The sequence below is a fragment of the Macaca nemestrina genome, chromosome 3 (assembly GCF_043159975.1).
Source record: "Macaca nemestrina isolate mMacNem1 chromosome 3, mMacNem.hap1, whole genome shotgun sequence".
NCBI classification, from domain to species: Eukaryota; Metazoa; Chordata; class Mammalia; order Primates; family Cercopithecidae; genus Macaca; species Macaca nemestrina.
The window spans coordinates 43,242,994-43,264,010 of record NC_092127.1 but is presented as its reverse complement, the minus strand read 5'-3'; the positions used below and the strand labels follow the sequence as shown (position 1 = coordinate 43,264,010).

The following is a 21,017-nucleotide window of genomic DNA, read 5'->3' as shown; positions in this document are numbered from 1 at the left end:
TCTTAACTGGAACTAAAATGGACTTGTATGAAGGAAAAAAAAACATATGCCCAATCTAGGATATCATTTAATTCTATCCCCTCTTTATTCTAGTACAGTAAATACATGAAAGAATCCTGAAATGAGAGATGGGGAACATAGAGTTGTGGAAATTACTTCAACCACTATATGACCAGGAGGAAACTGGATCATTTTCCAGCTTCCCCAAGCCCTTTTCCTGCCATTTTTATTAAGGCTACTCCTACACTGCATTAAAAAGATACAAAAGAAAAGTAGTTCCCACAAAGAAAACTCAAAGATCGGTTGGGGAGCCAAATATATGCAAAAATATCTGATTAAGGGTGAGTGTCACAACAGAAGTACAAAGTATTGTGGAGGGAAGAAAAGACTAATTCTGACTGGGCATCTATAGCAGCTTTTTGAGAGGAAAACTATATTTAAGCTGGGCCTTGACTGATGGGCAAGACTTACTAGATATGGGGGATGAGAAGGTTCTTATTATAAGTGCTGACAGATCAGGTGAGCTGACCACAAGCAGCAAAAGAATTCATCAGAAGACAAAGTCCTCAAAATAGTGAAGACTAATGTCAAAGGAACTGTCTGCAAGTAATAGGTGGCCAGAAATTCCCCAGAGCATATAGACCAAAGGCCAAAAAGTTTGTCCAGAGAATCAAAGAATCAAAGGAGCTGACTCAAGAGGAAATATGAATGGTAAACATCCATTAGAGTTTAGGGTAGTGTTTTTCAAGCTGTGGTCACAATATCAATTTAGTGAATAATGATTGGCATTATTGTTCCAAGATTGGAGAGAAGAAAAAGAAGAGAAGAAAAGGAAAAAGGTGGAGGGAGAAGGGGGAAAAAGGCAAGGGAAAGAAAGAAGAAAGAATAAATTATACACAGAGTAATTATATTTTGGAAAACTCTTCAGTTTCTGCCTGTGTGAAGAAAGGAAAGACGGGATGGAGAGAGGGAGGGAGGGAGGAAGGGAGAGAGGGAAGGAGGGAGGGAGGAAGGCAGGGAGGCAGGAAGGCAGGAGGGAGGGAAGGAAGGAAGGAAGGAAGGAAGGAAGGAAGGAAGAAAGGAAGGAAGGAAGGAAAATAAATTCCTCATTCAGAGGGCCCTGCAAGGCCAGTATCTTGGCACTGGATTAGAATGCAGCTTAGCCCACTCAATATATTCAGATCATTTGTTTGGATCCAAGTATTCTTGGGTCATGAATAATGAGCTTGAAAATCTCATTGCACTAAGCAGGATGTTCTCATTAAATACTTAGAAAGATACAGCCTGATGACTTTGTAATGCAAGTAAAGTTTAACAGAATCAGTTCTAAAGTTTGTAGCAATGCAATACAGATTAAACCTGACTCCTTTGGCCTATACACTGTCCACGTTCCTTTTTTTTTTTTTTCTTTTTCTTTTCTTTTTTTTTTTTTTTTTTTTTGAGATAAGGTCTCACTCTTTTCACCCAGGCTGGAGTGCGTTGGCAGGATCTTGGCTCACTACAACCTCCACCTCCCAAGCACAAGTGATCCTCCCATTTCAGGCTCCCAAGGAGCTGGGACCACAGGCACATACCACCATGCCCAGCTAAGTTTTTTTGTATTTTGGGGGAGACATGGGGTTTTACCATGTCACCCAGGCTGCTCTGGAACTCCTAAGCTCAAGTGATGCACTGGCCTCGGCCTGCCAAAGTGCTGGGATTACGGGCGTGAGACACCACGCCCAGCCAGCCATGTTCTTAATAAACAGACAGATGTCAAATATCTTAATATAAAAAGAGCATAGGTTGGGAAAGCATAAAGATCTACATTTAATGCAATAAAAATAGATCATATTACACCAAGAAGCAAACAGTTTAAAGTGACAGAATATCTCCTTTCATTTACATGGGTCCTATATTTTTTCCCCCAAAATATTTTCATCTAAAACAACCGTGCCTACATACAATTGATTAAAAAGCTGAAGAAAAGACTACCCAAGATCACAGAGCTAGTTAGGGATGGGGCCAAAAGAAGAAGCTAAGTCTTCTGAGGTTTAATTTATTGACATTTTCGTAACTCCATGATTTAGTAAATTATTAAGAATAAGTCTTCTATTTTCAAGAATAACAACTTCATAAATATACACAAATACATGTGTAGCTAGCGTGTAGTTGGTACACAGACAAGCCACAGAACTTGAAAAAGGCACATGCCCAGAATTTGGAAATAAAGCTAAAAATAGTTAAATTCTCTATAATAAGATGCAAACATATAAACATTAATTAGATTAGATTAGCTAAAAGAAAAGCTAGCAATGTGTTGTTGTTTAGACTAGTGCCTCTCTAAGAACGAAGCCTGATATTTAAAATATAACTTATCAAAATAAACCAAATTATCAAACAATGTTGCTAGTCATCATACATGCAGATATTCTGATACTGAATAAGGAGAATTAGGTTGATAACACATTTTCAATGTTTATGTAGAACTGTTTAAGTGAGCCGAGATTGCACCATTGCACTCCAGCCTGGGCAACAGTGCAAGACTCTGTCTCAAAAAAAAAAAAAAAAAGAGAGAGAGCGACAGACATACCTGATTGTTTCTTGGCTTGCGATTTTTTTGTTGTTGTTCATTGGAATGGAGCTGGGATGCTTTTCTAGGCTTTACTGTTTCAGAGAAACATCCTATAAATCTATTCAATCTTCAATCCCCTTTATCTAGTTCTAAACTCTCAAAGCAATCTTTCAATTACTAGTTTGGCTCCCCATGGCCTTTAATTCCCAAAGGGGCTATCTTGAGTATCTGACATGACTATTCCAGGTTACAACAATAAATACTTATACAAAAAAACTGAAGACCTATAATGTAAACCAATAATCTGAAATTATCCAGTTTATTAAATTTATTTAAATACAAATCATCTTATGCTACAATGTACTGCTTGTTTTATATCACTTACTAAACTGAAAATTATATAAATGTACTATGTATATACAGCAAGCTATTGCAAGCACTTGACATATGTTTTTGCATAAATGAATGAAGTGAATGAATGAGCGAATTTAGAAGATCAAGTTCTTGAGACAGCAATAATATTAACTCAGAAAACCCAGTTAATACATCAGTGACAAACTTCTGCAATGATGATAATGCTGATGCTTACTTGATGTGTTCCCTCATAGTTTACAAGTACTTCCACATACCAATGCATGAGATCCTTGTAAGTAATCCTATGAAATGAGAATGCAAATATTACTGCTCCTTGTATGGGGAAACCAAAAGCCAGAGAGGTCCAGGACTTACTGAGACCACTAGGTTAGTAATGGTAAAAGCAGGAATTAAGCACATGCTTTGATTCCAAGGCAGGGTATTCTGTGCTTAAGGTCAGGTGGCCTATCAGAAAAGGTGGTGACATAGTGCCACAGCATGTTAAGCTCGAGTTATGTAAATACTTCTCGCCCAAGATCAGGACTGGCCCTAACATCTGAGGCATAGTCGAACCCAAAGATGGGGGTCATATGGCTTTAGCTATAGGGAGAAGGATTCAGAAACAGGAATCTAGCAGGGCTAACACTTTGTGTTAGATCAGATCTCTGGAAGACACCATTGGGATGGAAAAGGAACCAGACAAGAAGAAAATAAGAAGTGATGAGAGGCATGGAAAGAAAATCAGGAGAGATGAGTATCAGGGAAGCAGAAGGAATTTGGAGATGAGTGGCCATGGTATCAGTCATGGAGGATATTAACTGAGAACTGGCCACTGGGATTGGTGACTAGAAATCACCGCTAATCTATTAAAAGAGCCCTTTTGGTTACAGAGGTAAAAATGAAGACAATTTGCTGGGCAACAGGGTTAAATGAGAAAATTCTAAGTTACACCAAAGAACAGGGAAATCTAGGTACGTTTCACAAGTTTTATAGCAGCTTAAAACAAACACAGTCAACTCTTTCTACCTCCTAAGAACTCTCGCCCAATTTGGAAGATAAGACTGAAGCTAAAAGGTAGATACAGTAGAAGAGTAGGGACATAGAATTTCTTGCTGTTGCTGCTGTTACTTCTGTTCTTTCATCTGTTAAAGAGGGAAAAGTAGCTGTTACTACTCCTCAGAAAGCACACCAGTCTGGAGGCTAAAAAACATACATCTGCCAGCTTGCAAGAAGGCTCAATGCTGACAATGTTTTTCAGACATAAGATTCCACCAGGATGCCATTAATCTTACACTACAAGCCAAAGCAGTAACCCCATTTAACAGAAGAGAAAGGCAAAGAACAGAAAGGCTAAGTAATTGCTAAAGCGGAGAAAGTGACTGACAGATCAGATTTCCGTTTCACTCCTAGTCCTCTCTGCTGATTAGATCTACTCTAACTGCCTTTATAAATGTTTCAATGAATCTTATCTTAATGCATTGGATTAGCAAGACCAACTCCCCAATGATAATGCAAAATAACCCTGAAATGTTTCATGCCTCACTCGTAAGTCAGAAATTGAACTTTCAGTCTCCATTTGGACTGTGATGATCTTGATCTTTCACCTCTAGCAAAAATCTCATAGCTATACTTTGAAAGTTAGTAATGAGTGCTTCATTTGCTTTCCAAGCAGATAGAAAACCTTTTTTAAATACACTCAGACTTTCATGACCTTCATCTATGACTTAAAGACTTCACCACATGCAATAATTTTCTTTGCTAAGGAGACATTCTTAAATTGTCTTTGAAGAGATTTGAGCACCAGCCCCATTGATGAAAGTAAACACACACACACACACACACACACGCACACACGTTATCTTTCTTCTATACCCCAAATAAAAATGTTTCTTTAAAATGCATTTGGAATTCAGCATGACTATCAAAGTTCTAAAATCCTTCAACCTGCTAAGTAAAATATAATTAAAATGCCAGCTAAATATGCTTGCATTAAAAGAAGCACACTGTCTTAATACTAGACTAGGCAAGACCATAGCCTAACGCTGCAAGTAGCAAACACAGTCTAGATCCCTAACCTGAAGTTCTGGCTGTCACACACACAGCTGGGTGGAGCTGACCTCACTTGTGGTGCATTTTGTTTTTTTCTACATTAAAATGGAAAACAATAATTTAACGATGAGGGTCAGCTAGGCAAAACTATTCCACTATGCTTCGCCTATTTTTGTGAGGTTTATAACATGAAGTAGAGATTCTGAATACTGTAATATCACGTTAAACGTAAGCTTCTCAAAGTCAGGCACTGGACTGTCATGTCTCAGAACACAATACTCTAAAGCATGGTGCCGTGGCATACTGAGTACTTTTGAGCTGAGACAGACAAGGGGGCCTCAAAAGCAAGATGGTCTCCCTAACCTTCTCCTGCCCTCCTGTCTCCTGTCCCTCTTTCTCTTGTCCCTGAGTGGATCATAGAAACTAGAATTCCTCTTCCCCTAGGTGGATCATAGAAAGCAGAAAGGTCACTCTGACTTCCTCCCTTCTCCCCTGAAGATCCTCATGTGACAGGTGTCCTTTCTCACACTCAGGGAAAGCAAGTCTTACAGAGACACAGAAAAGAATCTGAAAAACCTGGCCTTGTTAAGTGGCCCCAGTTTATTACCATTAGAGCATACCCCTTTTTTTTCCAACCATGTTTCTCCCCAACTATCCACTTATTTCCTCAGACAGCATAAAAATATAGTTTTCCCTGGCTCTTTGGGTCTACATTTCTGAAATTACCCATGTCACCTAAAACTTTAGGTAAATAAATTTGTTATGCTTTTCTCTTGTTAATGTGTCATTTGTCATAGGGATGTCAGCTATGACCCTTGTTATGGGTGAGCAAAAGATTACTTTTTCTCCCCTGTAAGATCTTACTATCCTTATTATTCTCTATGGTAGAAAACAGTATCTTAAAGTTGATGCTTAACAACTGGTTGAATACTGTATTCTATTTCTAAAGCTGGATGGTGGACATAGAAGTGCATATTGTGCTTTAAACTGTGTATATGTGTTTTACACACTTTTTGTAGCTATGATAGGTTTCATAATTTTTAAAAGAAGGAGATTCTTGAGGCCCATCCACTAAACATTCTAATTCAATATGTCTAGGATGGATATGATATAAAGAATTTAAGTTTACTTTTCTAATCTTTCAGGTAATGCCAGTGCAAGTGATCCATGAAATCCATTTTAAGAAACAAACAATCAAAACAGCGCAAATAAACATAAATAACATGCCTATAGTCAGTACACTGCTACTAGTGGTAAAGGTGCCTATTTTCATGGTTTGAATTGCCAGGCTTGGTTTTAAACACAGACAACCTAGAGTTTAAATATTACTCCCAGATCTGACTAAAGACTCCTTTCTAACTTGCCCTGACTTTTATCTATTACAACTCTTAATGCTTTTTTCTTTTTTCCTTCAGATATTTGAAGGCAGATGTTCCTTAATTATATTTCTCTTCTACTTGTTTAATACCTAGGCTCTCAAAATTTTGCGAAGCTATATAGCTTTGCAATTTACTTGGATGTTAAGGTTTCATACTCACTTCACATTTTTAGGCAATGGCTTTTAGCTGAATTCTTCCTTTTCTCAGCATGCAAAAGAAGCAATATTGAGATAAAAGAAGACAATGCCTCTTTCCCAAACCCTACCTTTCTTGCTTTTTCACTAAACACCAGTATAAACGACAGAGAAATGAAACAGTTCTACAACAATACTATGAAAACCACAGAACTCCCTCTCCAAACGTAGGGGAATAATTTTCTAGTTTCTTAAATTTTTTTTCTTTTATAAAGGAATCCACGTGACAGTTATTGTAAGGCAGAAGTAACTTGAATTTAAATACAATGATTCTCTTAGCAAGTCTCATCAGGTTTAAAACCTTTGTAAGGCTTTTGGAGGGAAAAAAATCAAAAAAAAATTTTATCACAGAATCTTGTATTTGGAACAGAAATTTAAACTAAACAAACATATATAGTTTTAAACAAAGAATAAGTGTTTATCTTTTGCCTCCCATGTCAGAATAAAATATAAAACATTCTGATCTATCTTATTTTTGGCAATAAAATTAGGATTAACCAACTCTTACTACTTTTTTCTTGTTCTTTTTTTTTTTTTTTTTTTTTTTTTTTTGAGATGGAGTCTCGCTCTGTCACCCAGGCTGGAGTGCAGTGGCGCAATCTTGGCTCACTGCAACCTCCGCATCACGAGTTCAAGCAATTATTCTGCCTTAGCCTCCCGAGTAGCTGGGATTACAGGCGCATGCCACCAAGCCTGGCTAATTTTTCTATTTTTAGTAGAGATGAGGTTTTCCCATGTTGACCAGGCAAGTCTTGAACTCCTGACCTCAGGTGATCCCCCCTTGCCTGGGCCTCCCAAAATGCTGGGATTACAGACATGAGCCACTGCCCCCGGCCTTATTACTTTTTCTATTACTTAAAAAGGAACTACAGCTACATGCACACACACATACACACAGCCACAATCGCCACCAGCTGGACCATGTCAAAGCACACTCTACAATTTTGCAGTTTTGAAAACTTGTGTTTAAAATATTCAAATGAATAAATAACAATCACAAATAAGAAGCTGACCATGTTTCTAATATTCAAATAAAAATAGCTTAAAATGTAAAAGCCACAAAAGAAGATTGTCAGTCAGCTTTACCACTAAACAGTATCATTTGTTTACCTGAGAAATATACTGGCATTTCAGGGTATATATACTGCTATGCACATACATTGAGTCCCTTCTGCTGCTAAAAGTCATTATAAATTCTAGTTGGCTCACTGAAACAAAAATAACCTAAGTTATAAGAACAGACTTTTTTTTTTAACTAACAAAAAGCAATAAAGTTACTTCTTGCCAAAGTACAACCCATGACAAAATCTTTTGGTAACCAACAATTTTACTGAAAATCATTTAAAATGAAAAGTGTGTAAGTAGCAGAAACAAATTTCCTCCTACGTTCTATAACAACTTTGCAAAATGAAAATAATCATTTCAAATGACACCATTACAACTGCATAAAATCATTAAAAACAAATATGCTATACAACCGTACACTTTATTTAGTACATGAGAGCACATATTAAACATGTATATATTACATATAAATATGTAAATATACATGAGCATCAACTAAATGTGAAAAAGGTGATAACACAAAATCCTGAAGGAAAACGTTTTCCTACTTGACATAAACACCATCAAGAACATTTTGCAAGGACAATGCAACATGGAAATATGCCACAGCAATTCTATTGCTATGTTTAAAACCCATGTGAGTACAGAGCTGCTACATGCAAGGCAGAGCAGAGAATCACAGAAAGCAGAATCAGGGCCTTCATCAAATACTAGGTGACAGTGAGCCCAGCTTGTGGACCTTTTCATTACACACACCAACAAATTCACTGTCCATCCTTAGATTACATTCTTTCCAATATATTATACAGAAGATTAATCTTCTTTCACATTTACTTCAACAAAAGTCTATATTCACTTATCTAGTAACATTATTTTAGGAAAGCATTAAACTTTTCTACTACCTTTTCTTGCTGATCATTTTCTCCTACCATCTGGTGAAAATATGAAATAGTCTACTCATTTCATATCAGAAGATAGGACCAAACTAGACTCTGCAAACTTCATTTCTGAAGCTTGATATTCAAGATTTATGAAAAATTATATCTTATACCCCGGTCTACAAAAATGCTTGATAATCATGAAACTATACAATATAAACATTTAAAGAAATAGACTAACACTTTTAGAAAACAAAGGAGATATTTCTAAATTCCACATTATTAACGTGGAACATTAATGTAAACAATTTATCTATTGAGGGAATAAACATGTAAGTAGACTTTAGAAGAATCTAATGCTATGTTACTGTCAAGGATATGGATGAAATGTGAACTTTGGCCAAAAGTTGGGAACAAAAAGGTTTTTAGTCTCTAAAATCAATATAGCCTGCACACCTCTTAAGGGAATCACCATTAGACAAATCACATTTATCTCTAATCACAATAGAAAGAAAACCACAGAGCATACTAGTCTAAAACTCTATACCTCCTCTATCTCACTAATTATATGGCAAATAGTAAAAACTACCTGACATAATGAAATCTTTGGTTAAATCCAGCTATCTGCTAATTTCATTCCTACACTAAGAAGCTAAATGTGGCTTTGAGAAAACACACAACCACAATGCCTGGCTTCACTTTCAACGCATGTCTACGCATCTCAGCTGGCTCCTCAGTCCAGCCTAGCTGTCCTGCCACACCCTCAAGTTAACTCACTTTCCTCATCTAATTGGCAATTGCACACTTTCTCCTCCCTTTTGAAACATCAATACTACCTACCTCATTATCACTCTCAGTTGTTGATCTTGCTTCCAACCTCACTAAGAAAATAAAAACCATTAAAAAAGACCAAGTATACCCCTTCTGCCCAGCTACACACATCCATATCCACACACTCTGCCTTCACTTCTGTTATTATAAATAAACAGCCCAAGGTTCACTGACAGTCATACAACTCAATACTATTCTTTCTCATTTGATCAAATATATTACTCCAGCATACACACTCTCTCTTACATCAACAGTTTCCTCTCTAGTGTAGTATTCTCATCATGGTACATACATGCTATTATTTCTACATTAAAAAAATTTCTACCCCACATCCCCTCTAAATACAACCTCATTTCCCTTTTCCCTTTCATCACAGAGAACCTCAAAACAGTTGGCTCTACTTCTATCTCTAATTCTGCTCTTCCCACTTTTTTCTTGAGCCCACTCCAAATAAGCTTTTATTTCAATGCTCCACCAAAACCACTCTGGTCAGGCTGCCAGTTACTCCATGTAGCATAATTCAGTGGCTAATCTTCAGAATTTACCTTACACAACTTATATCAGCATTATTTTACACAGTGAACCAGACCCTCCTCCTCAAACACTTTTTCACATGGCTTCCAGGACACCTGGCTTCCCTGACACAATGCTCCCCTGTTTTTCCTGCTCTCATTACTGCTGCTTTCTCTGTTGTCTTTGTTGGTTATGCCTCATTCCCTTGACCTCTTAATGTTGGAGTGATCCAGGGCTCAGTCCTTGAACCTCTTCTCTTTTATATCTATGCTCTCTCCCCAAAAAATCTCATCCAATTTTGGCTTTAAATACATTTATCCACTGATGATTCCCTAATTTATATCTCTAGTTTAGACCACTTCCTAAACTACTAATTCTAATATCTCTAATTCTTCATTAGTATTTCCACTTGGATATATAATAGACATCTTAGTACATCAAAAAACCAAACTCTTGATCTTTACCTATATGGCTGACATTACAAGTATTCACTAAGGTCAGTTCCCTTCTCCTTCAGCACACATAAATGACAACACAAGGTAAGGCCTTATGACTTATTCTGACCAATTTAATGTGAGCAAAGTGCCATGTATCACTGTCAACCTGGGCAGTGAAAAACCTATTTGTGGTTCTGCAATTTTTCTCTCTGCTGTGGCAAGTGAAAATGTTGTGTGTTCCATCCAGAGGGTAAACCTACAAGATAGTAGAGCCTCCAATCAATCTGGCATCTTTGGGGATGGCAAAAGACCTTCCCATTGACCCACATGGGACATGTACCATGAACAAGAAATAAATGTATATTTTTAACCACTGAGATTTTGAAGTTCTTAGTTATCCCAGAATAGCCTAGCCTCTGTAGGCTAATATTCCCCAAACCTGTTCTCACATAGCAACAGCAACCTCATCCTTTCAGTTGCTCGACCAAAAACCTTAAAATCATTCTTGATCCCTCTTTTTCTCTCACACCCCACATCTAATTCATCAGCATATCCTGTACCAAATACACGCAGAATCCAATCACCTTTACTGTCTCCACTACCATTCTGTTCTTCAAAAGACACTGGTGAAAAATAATAAGACAAGTCACAGACTAGGAAAAAAATATTGACAAAGCAAATATCTGATGAAAGAGACATACCCAGAATATACAGAACTCTTAATGCTCATCAATAAGTAAGCAAACCACCCAATTTTTTAAAAAATGAGCAAGAGAGTTAATAGACATTTCACTAAAGAAGACATATGAATAGCAAATCAACACATGAAGAGATACTCAGTATCACTGGGAATACAAATTAAATTAGAACCACAATGAGATATCATTACACCATATTAGAATGGCAAAAATTAAAAAGACTGAAAATACAGTACCAAATGTTGACTAGGATGTAGAACACTGGAACTCTCATTCGCTACTGGTTGGAATGTAAAACTGTATGACCACTTTAAAAAATAGTTTGGTGATTTATTTAAAAGTTAAACATACATATGTAGTAAAAGAAGAGTGTTTGTATATTAAGAGAAATAGTCTACATCAGAAGCTATTTATAGGAGGCTTATAACTATTTATAGATGATTCTTCCTTGATTAAAAGGTACTAAAACTTACACCTACCAGATGATATACCCATTCCACTCCTGGATATTTCCAAGGAAATGGGGGTATATTATATATAAACTTAAGATTTCTACAGAAATGCTCATAGCCAAAAATTAGAAACTGCCCAAATTTCCATCAACAGGTGAATGGATAAACAATTTGTAGCATATCTGTATAAAATACTACTCCTCAGCAAAAAAGGCACTGAATTATTAATGAACACAACATAGATGAATTACAAAATATGTATGCTTAGTAAAAAAAGCTAGAAAAGATTTTTTTAAAAAAAGAGCACAAACTGTATAATTCCATCGCATAAAACTCTAAAAAACACAAACTAATCTACAGTGACAGAGAGCAGATCAGTGGTTGCCTGGGGAAGGGGGTGTTGAGAAGGGCAGAAGGAAGGAATGTCAATGGGACTCAGGAAACTCTTTGAGTGTGTATATATGGATATGGATATGTTCACTATCTTGATTGTGTTGGTGGTCTCACAAGTATACACATATGTCAAAGCATTAAACTGTTTATGTTTATACAGTTTGTTATATGTCAATGATACTTCCATAAACCTGTTTTCAATATAGCAGGTACTCAATATTTTTGGAAAACAGAAAGTGGATGAAAATGAAAATCGATGTTGAAAGCAGAATCCTAAGAATGAACTGAAGTGGAAACCCATTATCTTCCCTCCTTCAATAGCATTTTTTTTCTGAATGAGAGAATATAAGTAGAAAAGGAGAAATAAGCTATCACAAATGAATGTCCCTCAGTATAAGTCATAAGGCCTTTCAACCAGGGAAGAACCCCCTATAAGTAGCTTCTGCATTGGACAATTGCTACCCCAATATACAAATACAATTATTGTGCCATAGTCCCCTAGCAGTTGAATAATCTCTTTGAATTCATCTAATAAACCTAGCCTAATTTCTTCTTTTTATATCATCTTCACTTGTCATTAAACATATTGAACTTTTCCCCATCAATTTAGTTTGTTAACAATTTTTTTGGAAATAAGGAATAGCCATATTGGATGTCCTCAGGCTGTGAATCTTGGATGAAAAATGCCTTTCCCAGGTCTTCTCTGTCCTTTGTCTCCCAATTTCCACTGAGGTAGAAGAAAAATCACTATCTCTATTTCACTCATTTCCCTTGCTCTTCTCTTTGAAATCCTAAATTCCATCCATCATGATCAATTTTAGCATCATGCTAGTATGTAAGTACACCTCCTTCTTTCACAAGCTGTTATGGCTAGGAGTTTTCTGCAACATCAACCCTTCATGTTCAAAACTATGGTACAATTTTGAAATAAAAGCACAGCATGCACTTATGTTTAAATAAGGTAGCCCCATGACTCACCTCATTTCCACCAACTGCCTTGGTTAAAATCACTGCAGAAGACACAGGCGGAGGCATGCAACCTACTGTCTGCAAACTGAAAAAGAAAAGAAAATCCAACTATAAATAATTTTTTAAATCATAGACAGCTGTCACCACATTCATTCTAAAATAGCAAGGCTGAGCAAATGAAAATAAGGGCATATTTATTGATGCACATGCCCTGTTGAATTTAGACAAGTCTGCACAAGGCAATATGGCTTACAAGGTGCTGCAAATGTATGGGTTCTAATCTCTTATGCTATTCCATAGGCTTGAGTGAGTCTATTTTAAGCTATTTAAGCTCTTATTATACAATTCAAAAAGCAGTCAAGGTATAGTGAGTTCAGTCATTGAAAGATAACCAAAATGGCTAATCATTTGGTAAGTGTATATAGTCTTAGCTTATTTTTAGGTAAAGTGAAAAATATTTTCCCTACATTTTGTTTGTAGGAAGTCTCTAAATCTTCAAAACCACTTCCAAAGTTCAAAATACTTGACAAGACACAAGCTTGTATCTTTGGATTTCTTTCTATAGAAGAGTAGTTTTCAAACCTTCATCTCATAAAAGACATTTTAATGTTGTAATAACATTACAGAAACAGGCATGACACAATCATACACTTTTGCATTCAGACTCTGTAGTAAATTCTAGTATCTATTCTCAATTTGGTTTTTATTAAATTAAGTGCACACACCCAAGATCATGACAGGTCTATTTTCTTAGTTTAGGACAGAAAATAAACTGCATAACAAGCAAATGAAACTATGAGTAATAAACTTAAGTACTATAAATTTTTTTAATTACTCAAAATCCACATAGAATATATCTTCTGGGGAGAACAGGTATCTGGCCTAAGTGGAAAGTTCACACAGGGCATAGAGGACACAGAGTATCTGACTTAGATTTTGAATGGGTATGATTAAAGGTTACAGTTGACCATTTAACAACATGGATTTGAACTGTGAGGGCCCCACTTATACAAGAATTTCTTCTGCCTCTGCTACGCCTGAGACAGCAAGACTTCTTCCTCTTCTTCAGCCTACTCAATGTGAAGATGACAAAAATGAAGGCCTATATAATGATCCATTTCTACTTAATGAATAGTAAATATATTTTTTCTTCCTTATAATTTTCTTAATATGTTTCTTTTCTGTAGCTTAATTGTAAGAATATGTAATACATGTAATATATAAAGTATATGTTAATTGACTCTTTATATTATAGGTAAGGCTTCCAGTCAATGGTTAGGCTACCAGTAGTTAAGTTTTTGGGGAGTCAAAAGTTATATGTGGATTTTCAACTGCATGGGGGTTGGCACCTCTAAGCTTCACAGTGTTCAAGGGTCAACTATATTTTTATTCATTTTTGTAAGAATATATTATCTAAAATTTATGCAATAGATTTACATTAGGTCCGAAATATGAAAAATAATGTTTAAACTCATTTTGATTGAAGCATAAGAAAACTGGAATTTCCAACTCAGTTCCATTCAATATGGTCTTCTTTCCAGATCTGTTTTACCAAGAGCTACTAGAGTGGTCTACCCTATTATGAATTCCAATTTCTGAGTCTTTCTTAGAGTCTGTTATCATCGTCACTAATACTGAGCATTTACCATTTGTAGTAGACACTATTCTAAACACTTTACATACTATCTCATTTATTTCTCAAAAGTTATATTTAAGATAAGTTGTTATTATTATTCCCATTTTACAGAAAACTGAAGTGAAGAAAGAAGTTAAGTAACTTTCCAAACTCACAAAGCCACCTATCTGGGGTAAAACTTTTATGGGTCACAGACTTATCTAGGCCTCCCACCTCAGCCTCTCTGCCTTCTGTCTCCCCTACCCCCAATACTAGGACAGATCCTCTCATGCATTTTCAATCTTTCTAGCTTTTTCATCCCTCCTCTTCCAGCCCCTTCCCTTCTATATGCAAAAAAGCAGAATTCTCATAGCTTTAAAAAGACAAAAATTTTGCTTGAACCCAGGAGGCGGAGGTTGCAGTGAGCCAAGATCGCGCCACTGCACTCCAGCTGGGCAGCAGAGCGAGATGCCATCTCAAAAATAAATAAATAAAAGACAAAATTTGCCAACTATATACTGAATACATATATCTTCTATGGGTAAAATCCTACAAGAAAGAATTTTTAAAAAGAAATAAAAACATTATTCCTGCGTTCAAGGAGGCAGAAGAGTCAATGCACAAATGTAGATAACTAATAGCAAAATGAGTGAAATGAGTGGTGCTGCCTCCTCAAGATACAATCCCACTTTTCTCATTGTGACTCACTTTTGACCTTTAAAGACTGCCTGCCTCCATGGCCCCACAGACCATTCTCTCTTTACTTCTCCGAAAGGAGATTTCTTCCCCCTCTAATAGTAATAATAACCTTAAAGTAACCAGTAATCTCCAAATCACCAAATCTAGTATCTTTTTCCTCATATTCATTCTGCTTACCTTCTTCTCAGGGCACTCTAATATTTTCATGGTTACTGTTGTAGTTCATTCAAATTTAGTTTCTGTCTTTTAAACCAGTCATTCTGGTGGTTTTTTTTTTTTTTTTTTTTTTTAGCCCTAACTACAATTCCCAAATTTGTAGCTGCCTATGACTGCCACTTTAAACTAAGCACGTCTAATGTTGTATTTATATATTTGTTTCCCAAATTTATTGAGGTATAATTGACAAGCAAATATTATAAAATTTATGGCATACAACATGATGTTTTGACATAGGTATACACTGCGAAATTATTACCACAATCAAACTAATTAACATATACATCTACTCTCTTGGCAATTTTCTAGTATACGTTATTAACTACAGTCACCATGCTGTACAACAGATCTCCAGAATGAATTCATATATTTTCTAAAAAATAAACTTCCCCTCTGAATCTACGTATATTTTTGGTCAATGGGACCAGTTTTTTCCCTAATGATCCAGTTTGAAACTTTGAAGTTATATGTGACTCTACTTGCTCCTCAAAAATCAATCTGTGGCTGGGCGCGGTGGCTCACACCTTTAATCCCAGCACTTTGGGAGGCCGAGGCGGGCAGATCACGAGATGAAGAGATTGAAACCATCCTGGCCAACAGGGTGAAACCCCATCTCTACTAAAAATACAAAAATTAACTGGGCACGGTGGCGGGCACCTGTAATCCCAGCTACTCAGGAGGCTGAGGCAGGAGAATCACTGGAATCCAGGAGGCAGAGGTTGCAGTGAGCCAAGATCACGCCACTGCACTCCAGCCTGGCAACAGAATGAGACTCTGTCTCAAAAAAAAAAAAAAAAAAAAAATCAATCTGTCACAACTAACTTTCCAGTTTCCTCCATGACTACTGCCACCATCATCCCTGTCCAGATGCTTCTCAGCCAATCTGGACACTTAAAAAGGCCTGTTCAATGTTCCCTCTACTTTACTCTGTCCCTTTACTATGCAAGGTAAGGAGTATGTGCTCAGAATATCTTTATTTCAACAACTTAAACATGATTCTGCAACCCCTTCAAGTTAATATACTAAGTATGTACTTTCAAATTAGGGAGGTGAAGGGAAAAAACACTAAGCCAGGAAGAGCTTTCTCTAAGTGAATTACGGTAAGTGTATATTCCTTTAAGTTCAACATCTTGAAGTCAGAATTGTTTGTTTTATTTAGCATATTGAGATTGCAAGCTGTCCAATTAATCTTCCTTCGTAGCCACTTTTAAACATGTTGTTATGTGCTTGTTTAGCATTTTTAACAGCTCTCTCTCCATCATCTATAGCTTCAAATGCAAACTCCTCAGCCCAGTAATTCAGGCCTTCTGCAAGCCAACCCTATGGAAACATTTTATCTTTGTATCTCATTAATGCCTCATTTTTGAAATCCAAGAGTACCCAACCTTTGCTGAACTGCTTATTCTTTAACTGATTACACCACTCATCTGAAAAATCACATGGTGTCGCATTTTGGTGATTACTAGGAGGTGTGTGTGTGTGTGTGTGTGTGTATATATATATATATATATATATATATCCTATATAACCAACTAGGTTGGAAGTTCCCAGAAGACAACAAAAATGAGTAAATATCTTTGTATTCCTTGAGTGGCCTACACATGGTAGATATTCAGTAGCTGTTGGTTATTGATATGCATAATACATTGTTGCTCTAAAATGATGTCATCATATTTATGTGGCATTTTACACTTTTTGGTGAAATTTGATGGTCATTCTCTCAAACTAAATCTGGCCAAAATGGCACTCTTGATTTCCACCATGCCTCCTAACCTAGTTTTCCCCTCTTAAGTAAGTGATGCTACCAATTACCCAGTGGTTCCAACCTAAAACCTTGGTTCCTCTGTCCTCTTTCTATATCCTCCTTACCCATCACCAATGAAAGTTCTACTGTAAAATCTATCTGGCACACATTCATTTCTCTCTGTTGAACTGCTACCTCACCACTACTCTCTGAGTTGATTTCTCTCAGGCCCCTCTACTATCTCTTTTCCGCATAGCAATCAGAAGAATCATTTGCAAATATAAATCAGGCCTCATCACTCCCTCATTCCAATCCCTCCAATAGCTTCCTATAGCACTCAGAATAAAATCCGAACACTGTCCCATGGCCTATAAGGCTCTATATAGCGCACTCCTGCCTACTTTTCTACTGTTAGGACATGGTATTTTTCCTCTACATCACCAGGCTCTGGCCTTCCTGGCTGCTTTACTGACTGGAAAACAACAGGCTTGATCCTGTCCTAGAGCCTTTGTACATTCTGTTTCCTTTCCCTAGAACATTCTGCCCCCAGAACTCTGAAATCTAAATTAATCACCAGCCTGCCCACCCAACCACTTTCACATTATCTCACTGTTTTGTTCTTTTTACATCATTTATCTCTATCTTGCTCATCTACTTACTTGTTTATTGATACCACACCCCCTGAGACTCCCCAACATGCAAAACTAATGGGCATTTCACTGTTGTTTCTCCAATATTTATAATAACTCCTGAAACAAAGTAGAAGCTAAATAAATAACTTGAATCAATGAATAAGTAATTTCAATTGATATCCCCAACATCATTGGTAAATAAGCAGTAAAAGTATGATTATCCTCCTTTCTAGATAGGGAAATTGACATTAAAAACTATTTTAAAACTTTGCTCAAAGTCACATAGTATGTTAGAGATATGGTCAGAATTCAATCTTCAGGCTCTAAGTTCAAGTATTATATCAAACATAAAACAATGAAAAGGTAACGTTTGTCCCATATATAGGTATTTTTTTCTTTCTTATACATTTCTAAAACACACCTTATACTCCGCTATTTTCTAATTAATTGACATCCAATTGACTGGCATACAGATCTTACATCTGCTAGTCCTTCTCATTTTTTTTCCAAGACCACTCTTTAAAATTCTCAGAAAAGTGCTCATCCTAAAACCTCAGGATGAAGCATGAGGGTGTATCTTAAGATTCTGTTATTTGATGAACTTCCTTGATGAAATACTATTGTTTTAAAGGAAAACAAAGATGTGTTTTTACTTCCTTTTAAGATAGCACACAAGCCCTTTTGTATATAGTTGCCATAGAAACAATAATGTCTCTAGAGATGCCCCATTAAAAGTGGACCCACTTTTAAAGATTTAAACATACCCTTTTAAAAGCCATTCGTTGATGGGTGTGATTGATAAAAGCTGAAGAAAAAGCCATATTGTTGCTGGGAAGAATGCAAGTGTAAAGATCTGAATAAAAAGATGCAGTTTTAGATGCACCAAAGCACTGGTCAGCTCCTGGAAAAATTAAGGAAACAAAATAAACAAAGGTAAGAAAACTATTCCTGAAAGGAGATCGCTACTAAAATAACATCACGAGTTAGTTTTTAATTTCGAGTTTTTTCATAGCTAAAATTTTTATCTATAAGTAAATGCACATGAGACAATGCAAGAGAAAAAAGTTACTTACGAAGGTTATAAAGTATTTTTGTTTAAAATTTCTTTTTTTTTTTTTTTTTTTTTTTGAGACAGAGTTTTTGCTCGTTGCCCAGGCTAGATTGCAGTGGCAAGATCTTGGCTCACTGCAACCTCTACCTCCCGGGTTCAAGGAATTCTCCCGCCTGAGTCTCCTGAGTAGTTTGAACTACAGGTGCCCGCCACCACCAGGCCCCCCCCTAATTTTTGTATTTTTAGTAGGACGGGGTTTCACCATGTTGGGCAGGATGGTCTCAGTCTCCTGACCTCATGATTCGCCGCCCTTGGCCTCCCAAAGTGCTGGAATTACAGGCATGAGCCACCGTGCCCGGCCTAAAATTTCTTTTTTTTTTTTTTTTTTTTTTTTTTTTGAGATGGAGTCTCGCTCTGTCTCCCGGGCTGGGGTGCAGTGGCCGGATCTCAGCTCACTGCAAGCTCCGCCTCCCGGGTTCACGCCATTCTCCTGCCTCAGCCTCCCGTGTAGCTGGGACTACAAGCGCCCGCCACCTCGCCCGGCTAGTTTTTGTATTTTTTTTAGTAGAGACGGGGTTTCACCGTGTTAGCCAGGATGGTCTCGATTAACTATTCTTTTCTAATTTCTTTACAATACACAATAAGCCCTAACAAATCAGATGTGTAAAATTCTGGACCAGGACTAAGCCAACTATACTTTATACTAGCATAGATTTGGGGATTGTTGAACAACATACATGTATGTTTACCTATATAAAATAATAAATATTTTCAAAAAAACCTTAATAACATCTATCACATTTCAACCAAATACAGTAATTAACCTCTATGCGTTGCACCAAGGCTTTAAGTCCTTGATTTGGCAAGATGTTACTGAATCTACAAATTAATACTTTAAAAAACATTTCCCTCAATGATAGTCTCTAATTCCAAATGGCATTTTCTTCCACAATCTACACTAGATTCTTTGTTAACATTAACAGAATACCAGCTTTATGCCATAATCTGAGCTTGTCACTTTACATGTTATCTCACTTAATCCTCACAAGAACCTAATTAAGTAAATACTATTATCTGATGTTTTTACCGATGTTTTACCGATGAAGAAATTTAAGTTGAGAGTTACTATATGGTGAATATCAGAATTAAATTTTCTCGCATGCTAGCAAACCCATGCCTGCTTCTCCCAATGCTACCCCAAGAGGAGAAAAAAATGCACATTAAACATAACAAACCAGGCACACGTTACGAGTTTGACACCTAAAAAAAGGATAATTAGTTAACCTCTGGGATTCAAATAGATATAAACTAACAATATTTGCATTTGAGTTTATATTGTGTTGAAATAAAAACAAAATGGAAAACTAAAATAAAATTGGAAAGTGCTAGAAAAACTATAGTCCTTTAAAACAAGCAAGTGATCATTAAAGCATATTCAACTATGCCAGACAGTCACTGGTTGTAAGTATAGAACTGCAATGGCCCCTTTGTTCAGGTAAGATGTTCAAGAGATCCTCAGCCTCAGAGACATTAGCCAAAGTTTATCAATTTAATCAACAGTACGTTAATGCAGACTAATTCGCTCATCACCACATTCTGAGATTAGTCTCATCACTTCCCACTGTCTATCTCCCTGTGTGGAGATCCACACAGCAGTTGCTTCCTGTTAGGTCACAAGACATCCCTAAATGACATCTAAAGAATTTCTGGCAATCTAATTTAGGACCACTAGAAAACACTCAGCCTACCAGAAGTCACATTAGGTCCTGGGATCAGACCTAAGAGAAAGCAAGCCATCCTTACAGTGAATCAGAATTCTTAGAGCTCCACTCCAGAGAAAACTTGAGCACCAGCAGTTTCAGAGTATTCATTCTCAACAGCCTTGAAGCCAAATCTCATTTAAATATACTCAGAGGCATTTGGTAAACACTAAACAAATATTAGTATTTTTATTTTTTAAAATACCATAATGAAATGATTAGCCAGAATACACTAAGGCATTTTTGCATATACTTTTTTTTTTCTTTTCTTTTTTTGAGACGGAGTTTCGCTCTTGTCATCCAGACTGGAGTGCAGTGGTGCGATCTCGGCTCACTGCAACCACTGCCTCCTGAGTTCAAGCGATTCTCCTGCCTCCACCTCCCAAGTAGCTGGGATTACAGGCACCCACCACCACGCCCGGCTAATTTTTGTATTTTGAGTAGAGATAGGGTTTTGCCATGTTACCCAGGCTTGTCTGGAACTCCTGACCTCAGGTGATCCACCCGCCTCAGCCTCCCCAAGTGCTGGGATTA

At 36.8% G+C, this 21,017-nt stretch overlaps 1 protein-coding gene across 4 annotated transcripts in view; it reads right to left on the bottom strand.

Moving 5' to 3' along the window:
- Window positions 1-21,017, bottom strand: part of LOC105463432 (solute carrier family 10 member 7) — a 257,442-nt gene that overhangs the window by 226,677 nt on the left and 9,748 nt on the right. For all 4 annotated transcript variants that reach the window (XM_071092956.1, XM_011710508.2, XM_011710512.3 and 1 more), the window contains exons 3-4: window positions 18,437-18,573; window positions 12,776-12,851 (exon numbers count right to left, since the gene is read on the bottom strand). In XM_071092956.1, the coding sequence (XP_070949057.1) occupies window positions 12,776-12,851; window positions 18,437-18,573 (213 nt within the window). The remainder of the gene's footprint in view (window positions 1-12,775; window positions 12,852-18,436; window positions 18,574-21,017) is intronic.